At 43.7% G+C, this 25,550-nt stretch overlaps 1 protein-coding gene across 1 annotated transcript in view; it reads right to left on the bottom strand.

The window, feature by feature from the left end:
* Positions 1-25,550, bottom strand: part of Arid3b (AT-rich interaction domain 3B) — a 43,044-nt gene extending 17,494 nt beyond the window's left edge. The window contains exons 1-4 of the mRNA XM_021653529.2: positions 25,440-25,550; positions 22,367-22,975; positions 2,454-2,525; positions 2,192-2,264 (exon numbers count right to left, since the gene is read on the bottom strand). Coding sequence (XP_021509204.1) covers positions 2,192-2,264; positions 2,454-2,525; positions 22,367-22,903 — 682 coding nt within the window. The 5' untranslated portion in view covers positions 22,904-22,975; positions 25,440-25,550. The remainder of the gene's footprint in view (positions 1-2,191; positions 2,265-2,453; positions 2,526-22,366; positions 22,976-25,439) is intronic.

Below are 25,550 nucleotides of genomic sequence, written 5' to 3' on the forward strand. Positions count from 1 at the left end.
TGCATCAAAAACTTTCTACTTACTTTTCCCCATGATGTGGCAGTGGCTCTTTCTAAAGGGCTATTTGTCCCCAACAGCCATTTACAGTATGTAGAGGCATTTTTTTTGAAACAGAATTTCTTGTGGCACAGGCTGGCTTCTAACACACCATGTTGCTGAGGCTTTGAATTCTGATCTTCCTGCTTCTACCCCACAAGGGGAAAGATTATGGGTATATGCCCTACACCTGGCTTCTAGAGATATTTTTGGTTATGATAGAGCACTACTATTGACATTTACTAAGAGAGGCCATTGATGCTACTGCTAATACTTTACAGTGTACAAGTCTACTTCCACAAAAGGATAATCCAGTCCCTAAAGTCAACAGCTGCTAAGGCCAAGGAAATCTGCTAGAGTAACTAACAAATAAGAAATTCAGTTATTTTTACTCTCTTGGTGATGTCAGCAAATGGCGAAATATCTGGCAATAGTGCTGAAGACAGGCCCAAAGAGCTATAGACTGACATCACCAACAGCTGCCATCACTCAAAAACATGCTGGATGACAAGCTGGCAATGCCAGGAGAGCAGGGCCAGAAAGATTGCTCTCTGCCACTGACCTAAACTATAGCACTGCTATGGAGGTGAAGATCTACACCAGGCTCCAGGCAGCTTAGCCACCTGCAGGGCAAGCTGAGTCAGAACCAACAAGATGCTCAGAAGGCAAACACCCTGAGCACCAACCAGCCTGGCTCCAGAGATAGAGGTATGACAAAGTGACTGTCCTCCAGGAAACACGAAGGAGTAAACATTACTGATCTTCACTCATGACTAGGCTAATCTAGCTTACATTTTCTTTTTTAAAATCCTTCTGGGAAGGAGAAAAACAATAAAGTTGAAAAATAAAGCAGGGCACTCAACCACTGATTAAAATCTATACTGCTATGGCAGCCCCTCTGAGACAGGATCAGCTCCTGGCTTGCACCAGCTGCGCTGGTAGAGCTTGTAAATAATTAAAAGGTAATTGGAAGGCGAGACCAAAGTATTAAGTGGATTTCTCTCTCTTAGGCACAAGGAGTTTCCCTGCTGCCAGTCACATTGTCTTTCAGGGCTGTATTTTCTGGTTTTTTACTCACACACACACAGCTCTAGATAACTGTTGAAGGAGTAAACTAATTAGGGCTGCTTATACTGCTCTGATAGGCTTGGAGACAGAGGAACAAAGCCTCCAGTCTTTCCATTGCCTTTTAAAGCAAACCAGCAGTGATAGCTCACTACCATGAAGGCATAAGGCTTTGAAAGAAAAAAAAAAAAAAAAAGAAGAGGAAAAAAGGAAACAGGGTGGAGAGACAGAAAGAGGAGGCGTGGAGGGAGGATAGAAAGCAGGGAGAACAGGAGCTGTGCATTCAAGAATGTTTATCTGCCATTACAGCTCAGCCTAGAACAAAAAATAAAAAGATCATTCCCAGATCTTAATAAAGTTGCTGACAGACCCCCAAGGGATATGTGGGCACATAAGAGCAGGGTTCTAGGGAAGAGGCTGGTGGGAACAGCCCTCTCTAGTGGCTATATCCTAAGGGTGATGAAGGTGAAGCTACACAAACTGTTAAGGGTCTTCTCTTAGAGTGACTGAAGTCCTGATCATGCTTCCTGAGGCCTGACCTAAGCTGGTGAACCCACTGCTATGACAGGATATAAAGCCAGGAAGCTGAGTCACTGGGCTGGAGATTCAAGTCAGGACATGGTGCAAAGTGGAGCCAGCTCTAGGGAGTAGGGTGGAGGGAGAGGAGGACAAAGGACTGAGAAGTGGCTATGAATGGGTGTCTACCACCGGGTGGCTAACCTGCGGGGAGAGTCCACCTGTGTCAAGGAAACCCAACGAGTGACGGCGGCCTTCCCTCTTCATGGAACATTTCATTCTCCAGAACCACCTGGGCGGGGTAGGTCCTATGCTTTTACTTACTGTTCTCAGTCCACACAGGACAGCTATACGGCTACAGTGAAAACATATTTGAATATGAAGTACCTCTAGAGACCAGTTAATTCAGAAGGGAAACAAAAATAAAGTAGGGCCAAATCCATATTTTGCTAAGGGCCTCTCTGCTCCCTTGAATCTGATCGCCAATTATCTAAATGACTCCTGCATAAGGAGGCGTGAAAGAGGTCATCACTCAATAAGCACTTAGTTGGAACAATCAGGAGGCAACACTTACCTCTCTTCTGCATGAAGATGAAGAGGTCATCCAGAAATTCTTTCCTTTCAGGGTCACCGTCCAGTTCATACAGCTGCAGGCCAGACCCAAAGAGAAAAATCACAATGAAACAGCCCAGCTTGCTGCAGGTGCCATCCCAGAGCTACTACAGGTGTCTGAGTAACCACTACTGTGACTCATCAGCCACTCACATCATGTGTGTAGGGGTGAGATACAGCCCACTGCAGGGCTGCTTCTATCTTTATCACAAGATATTACAGACCTTGGCAAAATCTCGAGAGATCTCTCTTCCCCGGCCTCCATCGGCATCATCACTCCAGGCCAAAGCACCATTCTGAAGAGAACAAAACATAACATTAAGAGGGGAGTGGAAATCAGTAAGTGAGAGAGCAAGACCATCCAGGGAAAGATGACCAGCCTCCGCAATCTTGCTCCCCTGACTCACACTAGAAAAGCCTATTCTGGACCCTCTACTACCTTTTAGGACCTCCTGTTTTACTTTTGATGATGGTTTCAAAATATGGTGTATGGCTGGGGTGGTGGGTGGGTTTCAAAAGATTCATCTCCCTTTGTTGGCAAAGATGGATGTTGCTCATGCTTGACAATGCTGAGAAGGACACAAAAGCCCACAGGAACCCCCATCCCAGCTGACTTTCTGGAAGCTACCATTCTGAGACACATTCACTGAGCAGTGTGTGCAGAGATGCTCAGCTCAGCTCCTAACACTGCACTGTGAGTGGTCAAAGGGCAAGGTGGCACAAAGATCCACAAAGTGAAGTGTCTCAGCCCAGCCTCCCATCAGAAACACTCCCTAAGCCTAGTGATGAAAACGCCTGAGGAACTGCAGGCCACCACAGCCCGAGACCATGCCCAAGGTGCAGACTAGGTGCAAAGTTGATTTTCATTAGGAAATTAAAACACCAACCAACCAACCCAAGCCTTGGTTAGATCAAAGCAATGCCATATGGCTGAGCAGGAGGAAAGGGGAAGTATGCCTTTGTTTCTGTTTTTTTTATTCAGCTGGGTAACTTACCCCTTAGGCAGATACCAATTTACCTCTTCTGTGGGAAACCCACCCTTTAACCCAACTTCATTGAGAACCCCAAAAGCAATCAATCTATCTATGTGAGTAGTTCAGAACTTCTGGAATTATGTCATCTCCATCAGAAGGAACATTCCTTGATAGAAAATCAGTCTTTATCTTCTTTGTATCTCAGCACAGTATCACACTGCCTGCTACATAATCAATTTGCTATTTGAACTAAAAATCTCTTCAACAAATACACTAACACATATACCATGGAGATGACTTAGCCAACTCTGTGCTAGTGGCAAGTATGAAATCTCCCAGTATAGTTTTCTGTTCACCCTGTCCTGGTGGATGCAGTTACACCTTGAACCTGTGACATACTTCCTCTGTCCTCCCTCCTGGACCACAGGCACATGCAGGCACGCCACCCTGCTAACAGGAGTATGTAAGTGCCTGAGGAAGACATGAAGGTTAGGAGCAGGGACCTCTTGGGAGAACGTCCTTTGGACTCCACAGGAATTTTGCCCTAAAACCATGAAATGGTAGCCTGGGCAAATTCTGCTTGGTACACACATGCACACCCTGCACCCCCCTGTCAGCTACTCTTTGAGGCCAAACTTTGCCTTCTCTATTCAAGGCTGACTGAGATACAGATGCACTTCTTTCTCCTAACAGTGAGGGAAGTCTGACAGAGAAGTGACACCTTGTCAGTTGAAATGAAACAGGCTACATCAAATTGTTTTCCTGCTTATCTTGTCAAAGATGTGTGTAAAGAAGTGCTTGGCCAGGGATTGGACAGTGTACACAGCAGGTCCAGAGATAGACACTGTTACTAGCGTCCTTCCAAGCTAATAACCAGGCAAGAGAAACACTGTGGGTTATTTTTTTTAATCTTTTCTGTTGTTAAATTCAACCCCACACTGTAATTATTATAGTTACCAGAAATCTAGTATCATCTGGTAGCAACTAACACAATGAATAATCAGGGTGAAATATGCCTGTCAGGTCAGCAAAACCAGACAGTTACATTCGAACCCCTTTCAAAGAGTGCAGTAGGTTGCCCTAATGCCCAATGATTTTGTTTGAGCCAGTAATTCCTGCTGGAAAGTCAATTATCTCAGGAGCGCCTATTGGCTGAAAGACATTTAATGGGGGATCGCTGTGCTTCTGTTATGTCAGCTGTTTACTGTGGCAGCTCAATTTCCAAGTCTGCAGCTAGAGATCTGAGGCTGATGCTCAAGGGAGGATTCTTTATCAGTTGCCAAGATGAAAACACTGGGTTTTTGCTAATTACAGTAACTTGCAGGCATTCCAAGGGCCCAGGAACTATGTCACGCTCAGTTGGAGGGAGAGGATCTAATCCACAACCTTGAATGAGTGCGGCTTTCAGCAGTGGGGGAGGGGTGTGAGAAAAAGCATGCCAGTGTGACCACCTTAGGGCTATGTGTGAAAATAAACACCCAAGTGCCAGCACAGCTCCACAGACAGAAAAGAGAAGAATGCTGGGGGTGAAGGGGGGGTTGGGAGAGAAGTTGGTATCTACTGTATCTCTTTCACTCTCTCCAGCTCTACCCCAACTGCAAGGGATTTAAGCACTTAGCTGTAGCCATGAAGCAGGAAACAGCTTAAAATGTGCTCAGTCCAGAGAGAAGTCAGCTATTCGGGGTGGTGTGGACAGAGAACAAAGAACTGAGGAGCACATCATAAAGTGGATGCCAATGTAGGCCACAGTGACAGAATTTTAGCCAGAAACATCTCTAATCCAATGACCACAAAGACATTGGCCACAAGACAGAAATGAGACACTGAAGTTTATTATTTTTTTTAAATGCAAAAAAAAAAAAAAAAAAAAGTCTGAATGTGTGAGTCTTCCTTCTCCTGTTCCAAGGCAAGGATAATCCAGTTCTTTTCTTTCTTTCTTTTTTTTTTTTTTTTTGGTATGTTTTTTATTTTCTGAGACTGGGTTTCTCTGTGTAACCCTGACTGTCCTGTAAACCAGGCTGGCCTCAAACTCAAAGATCGGCCTGCCTCTGCCTCCCGGGTGCTGCCATTGAAGTGGTGTGCCACACTGCCCAGTGACAGCCCATTTCTTAGTTTAAAATATTTAGTTGGGGTAGTTGGGCATGGTGGTGCATACCTATAATCCCAACACTCAGGGAGGCAGAGGCAGATGGATCTTTGTGAGTTCAAGGCCAGACTGGTCTACAAAGCAAGCCCAGGACAGCCAAGGCTACAAAGAGAAGTCCTGTCTCAAAAAAAAAAAAAAAAAACAAAAAAAAACAAAAACTAAACAAACAAAAACAAAACAACAAAAAACCCCAAAACAAGAAAGTCTGGTTGGGGCCTATGCAGAAATCTCTCATATTAATTCATCTTTACTTAGTTTTGCAGGTTTTTTTCTCGTTATGATGAGACTGATCTGCAGCCTGCCTGCTTGGCAGTCCCGCTGGGAAGCTAGTTTCTTCATGAAGCCTGCTGGTTTCCGTTCTGGGCTGTCACCTCACGTCCTGGTCACCTGTACCCCTTCACCTCTAATCTTAAGCATCTTGAGGGTGCCCTAACCCCCAGCACAGAAAAGGCACTGATACCTGCCCAGACTTGGTCAGTTCCCCTGAGATTCACTGTCTCTTCTGTCACCCTCCTGCCTGCAGTATTTACAACACTGATTGAATGCCATAAATAAATGACTCCCATATGCAGGTCACATTTTCTTGACCTATCACCAGGATGTGGACTGACTAACTAAAGTTATCAGCCACAAAATAATTTTTCTTAGACATGGCTGACGGACTGCAGTAGTGGAAAAAAATAGGGGAAAGCAGAGGCAGATGGAGAATGGGTAAAATATATGCCAAGAGACATCTCAATCTCTTCCATCAGGCGGGGTCGGAAAGCTGAAAGGTGACTGCAGGTGGGTCTACCCTTCTAGGAACAGGCTTTGAACCACTGGCACAGACGGCAGTATGAAACAGCCAGAACTGGGGTTAAGAGGAAATCAGGGTGGGTGTCCACAGTGACCAGTGGTTACTTATTGCCATTTATAGCCTCTCTGGCCTCCTCTTACTACAGAAATTCCTTTCAACATCTTTGATCTCACCAGGAGCTCACCGGAACTGACAGTTTGTCTCCAAAGACCCACCCAAGACTAGTTTTAGCTGCCATGCCCACATTCAACTCATTTCCCCCAGGGAAACCAGACTATTTTGCCTTAAAACTCCTTTAAAAATGTAGTGAAAGACTGGGAGGAAAGAAAGAGGCAAGAAGTTAGCATTTGTGTGCCACAGTGTATTCACACATTTTCTCACTTAGTCCTACATATCATAATATATTTTAAAATGCCACAAACAACAGATCTGGAATGAATCGATTTATTGTATGGGGCTGGGGAGAGACAGACAGTGGGAGAGCACAGGAGAAGAGACAAAGGGGGTGGGGCGAGGTGTCTTGGGAGAGAAACCAAAGCAGAGCAGGCAAGCGAGAAGAGAACGAGAAGAGAACGTGCAGTGATGGGCCCGTCCTTTCTATCTGGTATGCACACACCTGGTAGCAGCAGGTGGTGACATCAGATTGCCAAACAACCCGGGCGTGGGCTAGTGCACTAACATCCCTCCATTTTCCTATAAAAAGAGAGAAGCTGGGCATGGTGGCGCAGGCCTGGAAAAAATAATAACATAAATAAATAAATGAAAAAACGAGGCACTAGGGAGGGGTGGCAAGATGGGACTGCTTCTCATGCAAGGCAAGTTCAAGTATACAAATAAATGTAGACTCACTGGAAGCAGTTCTTGGCCGCCATGCAAGTGGGTAAGAGAGAAAGGGAGGAAAAAGAAGTAAGAGCACCAAAATGTCCAGATTATAAGGGAAAGAGAAGCCCCTGCCCTGGAGGGTTCAGGGTAGAGGGCAGAGTATGTCAGCCACGCACCGTAGCCTTTTTTATTTTTTTCTTTCTTTGGTTTTTCAAGATGTTGTGGGTTTTTTTTCTTTCCTGTATGGCCCTGACTTACTTTGTAGACCAGGTTAGCCTCGAACTCACAGTTCCCCTGACTCTGCCTCCCAATTGCTGGGATTAAAGGCGTGGCAACGGAGAAAGCCTTCTTAGGAAGTGAGAAGCCGCTTGGTCCAGCTTTGTAGACCTATGTGGAGACTACCTATGCAGAGTCTCAGTTTGGAATCCCACACAAGGCAGGGTTGAACCATGTGGCTTTGCTCTTTCTCTCTTGAGAAGCAATGATATGATGATAAATTCATTCAGTTCAGATTTTCTGGACAACCACCCAGGTAAGGCAAACTACTGAGGAAAAAGCCTCCCCTGCTTTCCCAAACAAATGTGGTCCCCACCCCTCAGAGGGTTACCAAGGAGTTGGGAAAACAAGTTGAACATACATATGCTAAGGCTGCAAATACCAAAACACAAAGTGCTTGGGAGGTAGAAGGCTGAGGCAGAGGTTCAAATGAGCATGGGGTGGAGGATAAACAAGGCATGTTTTGGCAGGAAGATGTAAGTAAGCACATCAAGTCTAATAGTTAAAGCGGAAACAGGCTGTGAAATGCCTTGAATACCAGGAGGAAATTTAAACTCTGACTGTGAACCGTGGGGAGGCAGTAGATAATTTCTGAATAAAAAAAAAAAAAGAAAAGAAAAGGAGAAATCAATATTCTTGACAGTTTTAACAAACTGTAAGTGGCTGGAATATATACATATGGCTGTATAAGCAACTAGCCGAGCTGGGTTTGTGGGCATATTTCACTTTCAGCCTCCCCTCCCCATCCTATTCATTCATATTACAAACTTCTGATCTAGGATATACCAGTTTCTAAACGTTTCTGAAAGAAAAAGCAGAAACTCCACGAAGCCTCTGTCTGAGTGGAGCTCAGAGTCTCATGCAGAGAGATAAACAATTAAAAAAAAATTGTGCTGAGCATGTAGCTTAGTGGTAGTACTTATGCTAGTTAGTTCCTGGGTTCAATTCCCAACACTGTGGGGAGAAACCAAACCAAACAATCCTATTTATGTCTATGAGCTTTTAAAAAGATTTATTTTTTTATTTTATGTGTACTGGTATTTTACCTACATGTATGTCTGTGTATCAAATGTACCTGGCCAGAAAAGAGTGTCATATCCCATGGAACTGGAGTTACAGGCGGTTATTAGCCACCATGTGGGTGCTGGGAATGAAACCCTGGTCTACAAAGAGCAGCCAGTGTTGTTAACTGCCAAGCCATTGCTCCAACCCCCTGTGACTTCTTTAATCATTATTTTTTCTACATTAGCTTTTTATCTTTTTTTGAAACAGGGTCTCACTACTTACATATTAGCCTGGAGTTGCTACGTAGACCAAGCTGGCATCGAACTCATAAAGAAATATCTGTCTCTGCACCACCATGCCCAGGCCTACATGTCTATGTGTATGCTTCTATGTGTGCCATGTGCATGCAGGAGCTCTTGAAGGTGGAAAGCGGGCAGTAGATCCCCTGGAACTGGAGTTACTGGTGGCTCTAAGCCATGTGGGTGCTGGGAACCAAACCCAGGTCCTCTTTACAAGCAGCCAGTGCTCTTAGCCACTAAGCCATCTCTCTAGCCCTTACATTACCTGTTGGCACATGTATCACAACCTAAAGACTAGTACTTAGCTAGCATGAAAGGAAAGGACAGCGCAACCTATTATAGAAGGAACTCCTCCACAGAAGCTAGTCTTTCAGGCAAAAGAATAGTCTGACTCTTCATTTATAAAATATCTTTTTAACACCCCCAGTGGTGATTTATAATGCCAATATATCATTTGTATAAATAATGATGGGTGGGTGGCTTTGCCAACTCTGAGAACCTGAGTTGTTCTGGGCAGCAGAACCATGGGAAAGGACTTCCCTAAGGAGCAGCCAACTAAGAGACTCAGTCGGCCTGGGCTGAGGGGATGAAAGAGGACGACTCACTTCTTAAGGGAGAGAAGTATGTTCCTGTGCAAACAGAGAGGAGCCAGGCAGGGGATCAAGCAGGAGGCCTCTGAGCGCTAATGAAAACAGACCACTGTCTGGGGGACACCGTGACAATCCCAATCCCACAGCTAGGAAGAGAGCCAGGCTACAGAAGCAGGAGCCAAAGGCTTATTATTGCCAAGTGTGGAAAAAGATGAAATATTAGCAAATGCCTCCAGACCCAAGAAGGCTTGGCTTTTATTTTCCTTGGATTGGGGTGGCAGGAATAACCCCACCAGACCACGCCTCTAAGACCTCAGGAGCCAGCGCTGCATTCCTTAGAGCCCTACCTCCCCAGAGACAGGGCCTGACTTTAAAAGCAATTAAGTATCTAGGCTATTTTAGGATTACTCCTTGACCACCTGGAATATCTTATTAAAGCTCAGCTCAGATGTCCAGAGCAATTTCAGTTCCCATTCCTTACTTCTCCTCTAGGCAAAAATTAACCCTTTCCCTGGGCTAAGTACAGGGGTGACCCTACCATCAACTCTTCACTTGGGGTTTCTGTATTTTGACACCTATTAAGAAATTGTCCTTAAAAAAAAAAGAAAAAAGTAGGAAGAAAAACTTAATCACCTTTGTGCAAACTGGTAACTTTTACAGAAATTCTTGAGCATTCTCTGAAACAACAAAATGGTATTGCACTCCCTGTCTACTCTCTATAGTTTAATAGATATGAGCCCCAAGGGCAAGGGTCTAGGCAAACTCCTGGGAACTGACCCTCAAAGTAGTTATTAGCAAAACCACCAGGTTTCAAAGACTCAGAGCTCAAGTTCCTGGATGCAAATTAATAGTTCTGAAATCATCCCTATCTAAAGTATTGAGGCTGAATATGGCTGTTGTTTTTTCTTTTCCATAATAAGCAACACATAACTATCTTTGTCCAGATCCACAGCTCAGTATTGTATGTGCCATGTATGTGACAGCTTTACTGCTGACCTGGCTGGCAGTGTAATGTTAAAACTCTGTTCCCTAGATCTTAGTATGAAGAAAAGAAAGCCATTCCTGCTTAGTCCCAGTTTTAACTGATTGCAGGAGGCAAGAAGGCTCAGGGAAGGCAAGGGTGGGGTTACAGAAGAATCCTAAGGGGAGAGGGGAGCCCCAGGAAGTAAAACAGATACTGTTAGAAGCTACACTGTTGGACTACAAAACCCTCCTGATAAGATCAGGATTACTGCTCTTAACTAAATCACTCTAGGCTTGGAAGCACTGGAATTATAATTATCAGATGCTTACCTTCCGCTGTCAGGTAACTTTAGCAGGAGCCAGAAAGAGCTTGCCCACCCCCTAGCAACAGAGATCATTCAAATTCAGTGGCTTGGAAAAAGAGCCAAGTGACACTTTTTCTGATTAAGCAGCAGAAAGGGGGCAGGGTGAGGAAAAGAGAAGACATGATCCTACATTCTCATCTAGGTACAAAATCACATCACGCAATCAAGAAGACTGGCCAGAATTGAGGTGTTCCTACAAAATGAGGGAGAAAATGAAAATACAAAGTTGGTGAGAGGGCCTGATGCCAAGGGGTGAAAGCAAGGCAGGTCTGGTGAGAGGAAAGCCCAACTCCTCCTCTCTGTGGAACCCAGCAAAACAGCCCTTTCCAACCTCTGAACGGCTCCTTGTGCTTCCAACAAGACTGCTGACATGGCCACCAGAGCTTGCTCAGAGCTGCAGTGCAGAGGCAGAGCCTGCGAGGATGGTACAACAGGGTAGATGGCCAGGAGGCTAAGAGACTGGCTAGTCTGCTCCTGTAGGTCTCATATCACACAATGTACGTGCATGCGAAGCACACACTTAAGGAAAAAATCCTATCGTGTGTCCTTTTATAAACACTTAAAAACACTATTCTATTGATTTGTTTGGTCAGGGATCTTGTGTAGCCAAATGGGCTGGGAACTTTTGACCTTCCTTTTTAACCTCCCAAATGCTGGGAGGGCAGATATAAGCTACCAGGCCCCAGTTAATGTTCTACTTTCCTATTTATTTATGTTTATGTGTCTTTGTAGATATGTGTGGTATATGTGGGTACTGTTGGGGTACACACAGAGGGTGTCAAATCAGAAGCTGGAGTTAAGGGAACTGTGAACCACCCAACATGGTGCACAGCCCTTACCAGAGCAGCAAGTGCTCTTAACCACTGAGCCCCTCAGTTCATTTTTAAACTCGAAGTTTGTACTCTGAATTTTTTCTACAGTTGTTTTTCATAAGAGCCTATTCATGAGCATTTTTGTACTTTTCTTGATTCTGAGGTAAGTGACTATAAAAACAAGAAAGGGGTGAAATGTAGCTTTGTGGTTAAAGAACTGGCCTAGCATATATCAGAACCTAGGTCCAATCTTCAGTACTACAAAAGAAACAAACACAGGGGGCTGGAGAGATGACTGAGTGGTTAAGAGCACTGTCTGCTCTTCCTAAAGATCTGGGTTCAATTCCCAGCACATAGCAGCTCACAATTGTCTGTAACTCCAGTTGCAAGGGATTTGACACCTTCATGCTAATGCACATAAAATAAAAATTAAAAAAAAAAAAAGAGAGAGACAAACAAACACAGAACCTGCATAAACACAGCTTCATGAACATTCATACGAGACAGCCACAGTACCGGGGAAAAAAGCAAGTTGAAGTACAATACAGTTCCCGTTTTTGTTAAAAAATATAAACAAAACATGATTTTAAGAAAATCTGAAAAAGTAAAGACTTACCAAGAAAACACCCTAAAGTCCTGCTGAGTTTTACTTCACACATTTTAAACTATTTGTCATTTTTACTTTGTAAAAAGCTTTAGCCTTCAGCTTTAACACTTGCTCCTATTTCTGTCACCCAACTAGTTTTTTTTAAATTTATTTTTCTTATTTATTACTTTTTATATACTTATTGGGAGGGGCATGTGAGCTTTGTTTGACCCATCTCCACTACATGGGTCCTAGGGCCCTCAAACTTGGGTCACCAGGCAACTAGCACCTTTACCTGCTGAACATTTCCCATTCCCAAGCTATACTTCTTTCTCTTATTTTATTTATTTATTTATTTATTTATTTTGAGACAGGGTCTCACCAGGCAGCCTTGGTTGCTTGGAACTCACTATGTAGATCAGGCTAGCCTTGAACTCATAGATCTGGGGACCCCAGCTACAATTCTTAACAGGGGTAAGGACCAGTATTTAATCATTTCCTCCACTCCTAGAACTCAAGTTGCAGGTCTCAGGTATGTCAAGAATCAGAACCAAAATAAACTACATAAAACTACTTAAAAGGTCTGAAGTGACACAGAACTTTGTCATCACCACAGAGCGCCCACTACAAGTCAGGCACTTAGTCAGCACAAACATATACTTCAAATCCATAGCACGAAACCAAAGCAAGCACCTAAGCAGGAGGGACTCAGCAGAGGTAAAAACAAAACACCCTTAAGTAGACACTCTTTAGAAAGAAACCCCTAGAAAATGAGTGTCCAAAGAAAACAGAACAAATCAGCAAAATAGGAAATGAACCATTCAGGGGAGGACAAGACAAAGGAAAAACCTGCACCTGAATTTATAAGCATGTAACCAAAGAATGGCGGATATGAATATCAGAAAGAAAGCTGAGCAAAGTCTTTCTGCTTCTTCTGTATGTTTGAAACTTCTAAAACAAAACGTTTACAAACCCTATAATTCATAGTTTTAAAAACATTAAAAGTATCTCTTTTTAAAAATTATTCATTTTAAATTCACCTTTTTATTTAGGCGTATGTCACATGTATAAAGATGTGTGTGTGCATGTGTGTATCACACAGGTGTTTCTTACAACCCAAAGAGGGCGTCAGATGCCATGGAGCTGCAGTTACCGGGCGTTTGTGAACTGTCTTAATATGGGTGCTGGGAATTGAACTCAGGTCCTCTGGAAGAGGAGTACGTGGTCTTAATCACTGAGCCATCTCTCTAACCCTTTTTAGGTTTTTCAAGACAGGGTCTCTCTATGTGGCCCTGGCTGTCCTGGATTCACTATGTAGATGAGGCTGGCCTCCAACTCATAGAGATCCGGTTGCCTTTGCTAGGATTAAAGGCATGTGCCACCACTGCCTAGCTAGTAATTTATTTTTATTTTTATTTTTATTTTTATTTTATGTGCACTGGTGTTTTTGCCTACATGTGTGTCTCTGTGAGGGTATTGGATCCCCTGGAACTGGAGTTATAGACAGTTGTAAGCTGCCATGTGAGTGCTGGAAATTGAGTCCTCTGGGAGAGTAGCCAGTGCTCTTAACCACCGAGCCATCTCTCCAGCCCCCAAATTAAAGGTATCTTAAGATGTACAAGAAGGAATACAAATAATAGTTAAAACAAGCAAATTTCTAAATGCCAAAAAAATAGAAATACAGTAATTAAAACACACAATTTTTAAAAAGTGGAATAAAAAGGGTTGAAGAGAGAATTTGAAATTAGAAAATTGAATGTGAAAATGTGAAGGCTGTAAAAGATACTAGAAGACTGAATGATAAGGTGCAAATACTCTTGTTAAAATTTTGACCAAGAGCCAGGCTTGGTGGCGCACACCTTTAATCCCAGTGCTCAGAAGGCAGAGGGTCCCAGATCTCTGTGAGCTGGAGACCAGTCTGGTCAATAAACCTGAGTTTCAGAACACCCAGAGTTATGCCTGTCTTAGAAAACAAACAAACAAACAAACATAAAAATTTTCAAGCACTTGCACTGGAAGGATGGGGACCTGAGTCTGATTCCCAGAACCCACATACAAATGACAGATATGGCACAAGCAGTGCTCCCAGTACTGGGCAGGTAGAGACAGGAGACTTCCCTGGGACTCATTAGCCAGTGTTCCTGTGGATGACATACACAGCTGAACATACATACACTTTAAAAAGAATGACCAAGGAAGAAAATAGTGGTAGTGGAAGGAGAGGAGGGACAGAACAGGGTTCAAAGGAATAAACAAGAAAAAGCCCAAATCTAAAATACTGTTAAGCACAAAATGGTAAGAGTAAAATCTTAAAAACCAAGATTTACAAAGGTAAGCAATCAGATACTCATATCAATCTCTTCAACAAGAAAAACAATAGTTAAGGAAGAGAAAATAAAAGTCAATATAGGGGCCCAGGATTGGAAGAGCTACAAACAAAGTATAAAAAGGCAAAATAAAGACAAACATTTCATAGTTACCACGGCTTAATTTATTACAAACTTAAAATCTTAATAAAAAATAAAAAAAAAGTAAAGCTAGAGGGCAGCATACAAATCATAAGGAAAAAGGACATACTATCTAGTGCAAGACAGTAATGATGGGCAGGGAGGAGGGGTTTTTCACTAAACTTCTGTTTAATTTTGCTCTGAATACTCTATTTAAAAATGTGGCTGGCAGGCTTGCCTCTGAGTTTGATATTTGAAACACATACGATAATAGGTGTGCAGAATGATGAGCACAAGTAAAGGCCATGGTGCTTAATACAGTGACAAGACAAGAGATGACTAAAGTCACGGCTAAAGATGGCGGGCGAGGCAGGGCTCAGAGTGCGCAGACTCTGAGTCCTGTATTAGAAACCCCGCATTGTGGACGGTTTTAAAGCAGTGACATAGCCTGACTTGGTTTTTAGATCACTGTTAGCTGTGGAGAGTGGATTAGAGTGGGGTGCGCCCAGCCTGGGATGAGGCGAGTAGAGGGGTGGGAGACGGTGGTAGGACTTTAGAGACTGGTAAGCTTTGGTGATGGGCTAGAAACAGGGAGTGATAGAGGGCATGTGCGAAATAACCCAGCGCGGAAGTTTCTGGGGTGAAAAACTGAATGAAGTGCCTAACAAGGCCATTTTCCTGAGAAGAGTCAGAAAGAAAATTATTATAGTGGAGGTTATCAACTGAGAGTTCAGTTTTACCAGTATTTGGGGAAGGGAAGCAGGAGGATCTGGAGTTCAAGGGCAGCCTCAGCTAAATAGAAAGCTGGAGAACAACCTGGGCTAATTCAGACTTGAGACCTGTTTTTTTTTGTTTTGTTTTTTTTTTTTGTTTTGTTTTTTAAAAAAGGGTTTTAGTTGTTTTTCATGTATTAAAACTTGAAATGTGAATGGGATCTAGCTAGCTACCTTGATATTTCAAGACAGGGTTTCTCTGTGTAGCTCTGGCTGTCCTGAAGCTCACTCTGCAGATCAAGCTGGCCTCAAACTCAGAGATCCCCCTGCTTCTACGTCCTGTGTGCTGAGATTAAAGATGTGCACCACCACCACCAGTTGTCAGAAGGATATGAATGGAAATGTTAAGAGGCAGTTGGGATTATATCCACTGATCTCAAACTAAAAACATAGATTCCAGTAACATATATTGGAAACCCAAATAAAAGAGCCTCCCATAGATAACATACAGAGAAGTCTGGAGCAAGAACCAGAGAACTAGGTGAAGAGAGAGCGCTACAGGGATAAAGAAAAATAAGCAGAAGGAAGAATACATTTCAAGGAGGAAATGGTCAATAGTTTCCACCCTCTTCTCAAATATCAAATGAGGCCAGGGAAGCTTGGACTATGCAACATGGCAGCCACTAGAAACCTTAGCAAAGAAAAGTGAAAGTTCAGGGTTCTAACTGCAGTGTGTTGGCAAGCGTGACAAAATGAAAAGCAAGATGTACAGTCCTTTGAGAAACCATACTGGGGAAGTGCACAGTCCAGGACTTCTTTAAAAAGCAAACTCATAGATTCTTAACTGTCACATAATGTGTGGATTTGAAGACTACAGTATGTTTTGTTTTTGTTTTTTAATTTGAGAGAAGACTGTTTAACTGCAGAGAATACTTCAGAAGAGAGGAGTCTAAAGAGTCAGGAAATAGAGGGCTTCACTGATGGAGCAAGTCCCTGTAAGTCTAAGAGAGAGAGGACTTAGGACACGTGCAGAGGGAGTAGTCTTTGAGGTTTAAGGACCAAACTAAGGCATCGATCACTCACAACGTTTCCTCTGCTAACATCAAAAGCATAGCAAAATACCATGGTTCACCTTCCAGGAGCCTGAAAGGTTTCAGGGACTCCAGAATACCTGTGCTTGGCCACAGCTCTAGAAATACATTAAAAAACTGTCCTCAAGGAGCATCTGGGATTTACTGAGCATCGTAACTACCAAGTCAGGAAGGACTGAAAATTAGAGCCTTAAGAAGTATCTAAAAATTAATGACAATTTAACCTAACTTTGGGCATTATATATATTTTACAAAGATCTTTCACATTTCTATTTTCTTCTACCTTTGTAGCATCTATAAAACAACCCCACGGATGGTGGAGAGAATTTTCATCCTTCTGGTATAGATGTATGCAAGAGCTGAGTGCAGATCAATCTAGACCCACACCTCCTGCCTCTCAAAGACTGATCTAATAATCAAATCTGCCAGTAAGTAACAGGTGTAAAGTATCCACCTTAATCTCTGTGGGTTAATGTCTAGAAGGGCAACCAGGCTCCCTAATAAATTGCTATGAATATCATGGATAGTACACAGGGCTGGGCCGAAGAGCAAATTAAGAAACTTCAAGCTCCAGATCCCAGTCCTCTCCCAGATCTAGTATATTCACTGTGATGACCAAGTCAACATGGATATTAAGAATCGAATGAAGCCGGTGTGGTAGCCCATGCCTTTAATCCCAGCACTCAGGAGGCAGGAGCTGGTGGATCTCTCTAGCTTCAGGCCAGCCTGGTCTGTATAACAAGTCCCAGGCAACGGAAGATACAAAGTGAGGCCTGGCTCCAAACAAACAGACACAATTTAAAAAAGAAAAGAAAGAAGCCGGTGTGGGAACAGAAGCAGGCGGATCCCTGAATTTAAGGCCAGCCTGTTTTACAGAGAGAGAATTCCAAGACAGCCTGGGCAACACAGAGAAACCCTGTCTTGAAACAAACAAACAAAACCAAAAATACACTGAAAGGCCTTGTTTCAAAAATCAAACAAAGCAATAAATAAATAAGCAAGCAATAGCAAAGAAGGGAAACTCAAGGCTATCAAACTCCTTAGCTAATAAGACAGAGGCACAAACGACGACAGTCCTTGGAAGCATAGCGTACGTTCTGCCTAACAAAACCATGGACAGCACAGTTTCTCAACTTTAGCACTTTCCACCAGACAATTCTTTGTTGGGAGTGAGCAAGGCTTGTCCAGTACTCTGTGGGATGTTTAAAAGCATTCATGGCTCTTCTATAACTTTTGTTTTTGTTTTCCAAGACAGAGTTTCTATATAACCTTGGCTATCTTGGACTCGCTTTGTACACCAGGCTAGCCTCAAACTCGCAGAGCTCCCCCTGCCTCTGCCTCCCAAGTGCTGGGATTATAGATGTGAGCACCACCACGCCTGGCTCGTGCCATCATGCCCTGCTGGCTATTCTAATTAGAAGCTCCTAGGAGCACACCTGCTTCCAGACACAGGCACCACAGCATTTCTTGACACTGCTAAGTATCTGGTGGAACAGTAGAAAAGGATCAGCTCCCACTGATCTAGTCACTGATCTAGACAGTGATTCCATTTCCTGGAGCATGAAGACACACTACAGAGAAAACAGAGAGAACCTACCCCCTTTTCTTTCCAGGCAACAGTTTAAAGTTTTGCAAAACCCCTCAAATGTGTACCAAGCACATCAGGCCTCCTGATGGCTCCACATGCCAAAGGGACAGATCCTGGAGACCAGTTTGTCAGAGCTCAGAAGAAAAAAAATAGATGCCTCACTACAGGCTAATGGCCTAGCAGGAATTAATCTCTCATAGTAAGACAAGCCTCATTTTAATTTTTGTTTTTCCATTTCTTATTTTTTCAGACAGCCTCATGTAACACAGCCTGTCCTCAACTATGCAGCCAAGGATTATCGTGAACTGCTGATCTTCCTGCCTTTATGTCCCAAATGCTGGCCTGCAGAAATGTGTCACCACGTCCTTTATGGAGTGCTGGGATTCAAGCTCAAGGTTTGTATGTGCTGGTGAGCACTCTGTCAACCAAATCGTACTTAAACCCAATTTCCATTTCTGTATGCCATTAATAGGCACTTCATTAACTGTCCACAAATTCAATGATTTACTAAAACAAACAAACAAACAAACAAACAAACAAACTCTAAACCAAGTTGCTTCTCAAGTCATGCTCCCTTCTGTCTGCCAGTACACACAAAACTAAATGATCCTTCCCATATTCCTTGGAGCTTCCTCCACATCTGTCCTGCAGAGGTGCTGTCATGACAGGCTGAAAATGAAGCAACAACTCCCAGGTGTTCAGAACTGGCAATCCCCTGTCCTCGTTAACATGTGATCGGTATAAGCTTTAAGAAGGGTTACAAATTCTTCAGCTGCAAGTTTTCTGAAATGACTCTTTCATCATAGAAGGCAGCTCTGAACAAAGCCTTGTACAATGCAAGGGGCTGAGGAGGGGTCAATCTTTATTGATCAACGAACCCTAGTAAATCTTCAGTGCTTTGCACTTAGCTGGCAATGCAAAGCCACACACAGTAACCAAGTGCCTGGCAAAGTATGCAGAAAACCAGACATGTACACTCTAGCTCCCACATGCCTATCAAACTATAGCCCATCTTCCAGGTCTGTGGAGGGAAGCCTAGCTCCACTAATAGGCTCAAGACAAAGCCTGTATTGCCGAAACACCCACTATCAAGGCAGTAGGAGACCACCCCTAAAGGGCCAGCAAACCCCTGCTCCCTCACCAAGTTGGCTGTGTGATCTCCTTTGAGAAAAGAGACACTCAGTTCTTTGTTGTCTTGTTTTACAATTATTTACTCTGCCCATAGAAATCTGACAGGTTTTAGAATGCTGGGCTCCATAGTATTATCCATCTTCCCCTCACCCTGGTGTCAGAGAATTTGCCAGGCCTTGAGAAGCAAATATTTTGCAAGGCTTTCTTTGAGAACAGAATCCATGAGGTAATTTTGACTCTATGTACTGTAAGAATAGGATCTCAGAAACAATGTGCCACTCTTAAGCTTGCAAAGCCTGCCCAGCCCCTCACCAACTCGTGTAAAACACTTTCTGAGAATTCTATACTACGCTGTACAGAGAAGGAAAAAAAATCACCTCTTCTACTTTGGTATGAATATGAATGTATGAAAAACATTTGTTTTACAATAGTTGCATCACAGAGCAGACTGGGCATGGTTTCAGCTGACTTAGGACAGAGTTAAGAGTTAAGTTATTGTATCCAACTTCCAGCCCAACCCTGAGGTAGCTGCAGTACCACTGCTAGACATCTGGCTCCTTTTCTAGTCTTTTATCCAAAGCATAAATAAAAATGTTTAAAAAAAAAAATCCTCAGGTACATTATTTAGTCTTTTAAAAAACATGTTTTAAGGGCTGGTGAGATGGTTCAGCAGGTAAAGGCACTTGCCACCAAGCCTGCCAACCTGAGTTTGATCTCTAGGACCCACATGGACCTACAGAACCAACTCCTCTGTTCTCTGACCTCTACATGAGCATTGTGGTACCAATGTCCACACATATACATAACTACATTATAGCACACACACATATGCATTCACACACACAATTTATCAAGGCTAAATCAAGAAAGGAGGATAGTGGGGACAAAGGCACCTGCCACTAAGGCAGCCTGGGTTCTATCCCTGAGCCCCACATGGTGTAAGGAGAGAACTGACTCCTGCAACTTGTCCTCTGACTGCCAAATACGATGACATGTATATGCCCTTGTGCATAAATACATAAATAAAATGTAGTAAAAATTTAACACTCTCATAAAACAACAACAAAAACAAGCAAAGGAATCCACAGACCAAACTGAAAAATTAAATCTACGAGAGGAACAAGAGGTGTCCACCAGAGGTTATAAGACATCGTTACCCATCATCTCCCTGAAGGACTTCTCTGAGTTCTGAGGTAAAGTAAATTTAGACTGAAGCATTAGGCCTTAGCTGCTCTGGCACGTATGAAAACATTTTTGGCAAGTGTTCTGTCTATATTTAGTGTGTATGCCTCAGAGACTTAAATGAACCCAACAGCCAGCCTCCAGAGTACTGAGCTGTGCAGCCGTGGGGCAGCTGCCACACAGAGCGCGGGCTGGGCACCTTGCCACCGTGTGCACGTGTGCACGCACACTCCAGTCCTGAAGAGTCTCTTTTTTCAAAGCTCTAATGGCTTGACCTCAACACCTGCTGCACTTCCTGAAGACAGACAGGCTCTGGAGCTCCACTTGTTCCTCACACAGGGCTGCACTTTCTAGGAATGACCGCACACACACAGAGGCTGGCCAGCTGCCAAAGCGGGGGCAGGAGCAGCCTCGGGCCTGAACTTTCCCAGCGCTGTCAGGGCGGTTCCCACTACAAGCTGACTCAGCGGCCAGCATGGAACTGTGCCAACCACACAGCAGCGCAGGGGCTGCCGACAACGCACAGATGTTTTACTAAACCAAAGAAATCAGCCAGAAGGCAGATCTGGGCTGGTGGCCAGGGTGCTGCTGTCGTGGAAGCTGGGGTTCTGATTGTAGCCCTAGCCTGCTGCGCTGGTACCTCCCTGAGTGATGTGTCTCCCAGTACCTGCTCTGCTTCAGAGGTATGTCCACTACGATGTAAGGAAGACACAAGCATTGTATAAGACAACTCTGGCAGCACATCTGCATGTGCCTGGCACAGACAGACATTCACATGGCTCACTTGCTCTCTTTACAACACCCTTGAGAAACACCTTCTTAGTAGTACTAGCACTAAAAACAGTACTTTTTTACTTTGTACCCCAGGATGGCCTCAAACTCCTAACTCTGTCTCAGCCTTACAAATTTGGAGTTTGAGCATAAGCCATACTTAACTTTATTTTTTTCAAACTACAGTTGAGAAAACACAGGCTGCCAAAAGATCACTGGAAAGACATGGAAGGAATGGGATTTGAACCTACTGTTTATGCCTGATTTTTCAGCTTCCAAAGGACCTTTTCTGTTATGAGTTCCCAGGAGGCCTTTTGTAAGCCATAGCTCTTCACAAATGGCTTCTAAATGGAAGTGCTGAACCACACGTGTAAACTCAGACTATCTAGGTACTAACGGCCTTATCATGAATGCCCTGTTTATAGTGCCAACAGGTTACCTTGGAACAACCTACTATTACTTATACTCTGAATAGTGTAGATCACAAAGAAATTATGAAGACAAAGACCTAATTGAGACAAGATCCCCTAAGCTCCACCCTCTAAAATAATTCATTATTAGGACTCCATTGTCTTCCTACTAGCTCGCTGGAGGCCCTGGTTTCTGCCAATACCAACCTCTAGATCCACCCTCCCAAGTAAGACTCGCCAAAGTTGACTCTGATATACAATCATGTTTGTAACTAATTTCAACTTTCTCTGGATAAAAAGGAAATTCTGAGGTCTCCCTTCCCTCCTACTAACCGGATAATGTAAAGATAAAATAATCATGTCTATAAGACTCTGTTGAGAAATACAAGTAAGTGCTTCTTAGCAGCTATGTTCAACTTCAAAAAAATGCGTTTTGCTTGAGTTTGCCTGGAGCTAATAAAATCGTAAGAGAAATCATTCTACATACCTACTAGGAAAACTGATTAGAGCCACAAATTTCACTATTTTTTTAGACAAGGTCTGATTATATAACTGTGGCTGGCCTGGAACTTAGTATGAGGACCATGCTAGCCTTGAACTCACCAAGATCTGTTTGCCTTCTCCCTACTGAGATTAGAAGTATATGCCACCATACCCAACTCTTTTATTTTATTATTACTGTTGCTGTTGTTGTTTTGTCTTCTGGTTTTTGAGATAGGGTTTTACTCTAGAACTCACAGTGAACCTCTTCTACCTCCATTTGAGTGCTGGAGTTACAGGTGTAAGCTAACCTCTTTGGTTTTAGATAGTTCTAATGAAACAAAGCTATTACCTCATTTGTCCTTTAAAAAAATGGAGAGATTCTTTAACAGAAACTTGGTACAAAGTACATTAACAGAAACTTAAACACTCCAGTGCTTTAATAAAAAAAAAAAACCATCATTTAATTTTTTGTGGTCCTAGAGACTGACTCTAACACTATCATGAAGCAATAGCCTTACTTCAAGAAAAACAATGCTGAGAAAAACTTCAGTTTATTCATGTCTAAGTCAGTGATGTGGATTCAATGATGTGGAGTGAGAAGGCATAGTCCCAGCTCCTGCCCATCCAGCACCCTCTGTAGATGGCCAATAGGTACAACAAATGGCCTCCCACAGCAGAAAGACTGACCTGCTTAAGCTGCTCATCCAGATTCCAGCTCGGTTGCCCTGCTGTGGAGACAGAAGGTGGGGCCTTGGAAGCATCTTTGGTATGGTCTTCTTTAGTTTGCTGTCCCTGTGGCAGGAGTCCAGGTGCTGGAAGCAGGCTGGACATGGGTGCTGCTCTGGGGTCTTGGTGAGTTGCTTTCTGCACATGAAAATATTTGGAAGCAGCTTGGGCCTCTTTTTCAGCCACCTCTGCAACATCATCATCTCCATCTTCATCTTCCAGACCTCCTTCTTCTTCTTCCTCAGGTTCAGAGTTGACGTTGCTCTGGTCAAATACTCTAGTCACTGGTGTGACTGGTGGAACTCTGGCTAAGGGAGCCAGGACAGGGCTACCAGAAGGTCTTCCAGGCGTGAGAGAAAGGAGAGCAGGCTGGGTGGCTAGTTTGGGGGTATACAGGAACTGTGCTTCTCTTGTCTGTGGCCCCTGCTTCTCCCTGGCATCCATCTGTACAGGAGCCTGGTGTGGCTGCTTTTGCTGTTGCTGCTGCAGAGGCTCCATTACTGTCTCAAGGCTTCACCCACAGACTGGCATGGCTCTCAATCTGGGCACAGCCCAGCAGGCACACTGGGTCTATATTTTAAGTGAGTAACCAAAACCATGAGGGAGGAGAAGGAAGGGAGAAAACTATGTAAAACAGGTATCAAAGATGTTCTTTTCTCCAGTAATGTTCTGAATACTAAATGCTCCCAAACCTGACTTTCAAGATGAGTAAGTCAGAGGAGACTGCAGGTGGGGAGGGAAAGTTATTAAAAAAAAAAACAACAAAAAAAAAAACCAGGATCTAAAGAGGGAAACAGGGCGGGGGAGGGATATCTCAGTAGTGGCAGATTTAAGCATTTTTTTAAAAAAGAAAATTCAGAAGATATTTAGGTCTGCTAATAGCTGAGTTCTTATCTCTTACTCTCTACATTATCAAACATTTATCTACGGGGCTTGCACTGTACAGGGGTTTGAACTATGAAATCTGTAATAATTATGAAAATTACAGTTAACAACGGCCTGACTGCAAAAGAAAGAATAGGGCTTATATTCCCAGGCCCTCTGGAGAAGATTACTACTCAAGATAGACCGAGTTAGAGCAGGCAGACAGAATGACTTTTCTGATGGAAAAAGCAAGACCAAGCAAGTGCTCTTGGTTTAAACTTCACAAATTTCCCAGATCAAATTGCCAGCCAGCTTGTTGAGTGGACTGAACCAGCCTAAGTGGACATTATAGCCTCCAAAAGAATCCGGTTTCAACAACTTGAAAGAAAGAAACATGCAAGGAGGCAAGAGTCTCAAATTGCAAGCTTCCCTCAAAAACAAACAACCGGGGAATTCCTCTGGAGATTTTAAAGTTAATTAATTTGAAACAGGTACCAATATTGTCTAAACAAGTTAAATGTTTCTTTTTTTATAAACTGCAAGTAAATCTCCTCACATCCTCTTTCTTTCTGATTCACTTCTACTATTTTTATTCTGTGAATACAGTAAGAAGAGGCTTCGAATCCTAAAGTATTCTGGGGGCAGGTTTATCTGCATTCTTACCAGTGTGTCTCCAAATACAAACCCCTTTCACACCCATCCACCTCTAACCCTTCCCGGTTCCCGCCTTCAACAAACCTCACTTAAGTTATACTTTCTCACAAGTCTTCCTAAGTGAATGGATTACCATGCCAGAGCAAATTTTATGGTGAAGAGGACTAGCAACAGGGCGTGCAATTTTGTTGCCACATGAAAGGGTAAACTGTGCAGGTTGGGACTTGATATTGCCCCAGTGTTTTAGGACTGAGCTGGAAGATAAGAAAATCAAATCCTTCCCACCTTCAAAAATTCATGGGGGAAGTAATCTCTAACAAGAAAAATCTGTAACAAACATGGCTTTGACTTACAAAATTTTACATGCTTACAGAGGTACAATTTTTAAAAAAAGAGAAAAAAAAGTTAAACAACAACCAAAGCCATGATAGACAATTCTCATTTTGTTTCTTCGAAGCACTTGGTTGTAGCTTTCATAACCTGTTAAAAGATTCAAATTCCAATTTGCCTCTTACTGCCTGTGCTTCCTCTTAGCAGTTTGGAAAGTGTAAGTTACGCCTGCAGCGATACTTTCATTCTGCTTTTCTTATACTCTAAGGCTTTACTGAAAGGATTTACACCAGTTGGCAAAAGTTCATTTAAAATAAAAGCCACTTTTGGGACAAAACTACAAAAAAACAAAACAAAAACACCGCACACAAAAGAACAACAAGCAATTCATTGGTCATTTAAAAATATTCGTATAGCCATTAAAGTCAACCAACACAACCGGAATATTTCAACCAACTCCTGCCAGTCATTGTACAACTGTTTCTTCTCTGGTTGGCACCATCTTCTCCACAGGCTGTCCTCAGCAGAGGGGGAGGTGTCCGATAGCCTCTTTATTTAGTAAGACAGAGATGACCCCGTTCTACAACTCAATTGGCACATTCTCCCTCACAGAGCCCATCTCATCCCAATCCCTCAACAGCCAATGATCCAAACAACACTGCCAACATTTAGAGAATTTATGTCTCAGAAATCTAAACCACTTCATCCCTCGCTCATGTCCTCTAAACTTCCCGAACCTCCAAGTCCGGCGCAACGGACTGCTTGCCGCTGGAGCCCGGCCTTGCTGACTATTTTTCCCTTACCACAGCGTCCAGCTGCTCTGTCCCCCACCCCTTCGAGCCCCTCTTTCCATCCTTTACCCCCACTCAATGGAGCCCTATCACTTTTACTTCCACCAAGTCCTCTCTGCCAATCTCCAGGCTCTTCTCCAATCACCCCAACCCCACCTAAGCTCGCTCTGCAGTTCCCGGAGACCCCTTACCTTTCCCATCTCTTTATTTCAAACCACTCCTGTGGGCCCAGGCAGGACCGGGCTCCTCCCGGAGCTCACTTTTTCTCAGCGGTCCCCCAGCTCCGCTGGACTGCGTCTCCCCTACACACCTGCCTCGGCTCCCATTCCGGCCCCTCCACCTGCCACAGCCCCGCTCCCGCCGCGGCTGGAAGAACACAAACCCGCGCCGCTCACCTATGCGCGGCGTTCCGGGCTCCCAGGTCGGGAGGAGGCGGCCGCTCAGGCCCCGGCGCAGCAGCTGAGCCTCCGACTCCTCCGCAGCTGGGGGCCACAGCCGGGGCGGGG

Source organism: Meriones unguiculatus, chromosome 1 (assembly GCF_030254825.1).
Source record: "Meriones unguiculatus strain TT.TT164.6M chromosome 1, Bangor_MerUng_6.1, whole genome shotgun sequence".
Taxonomy (NCBI): Eukaryota; Metazoa; Chordata; class Mammalia; order Rodentia; family Muridae; genus Meriones; species Meriones unguiculatus.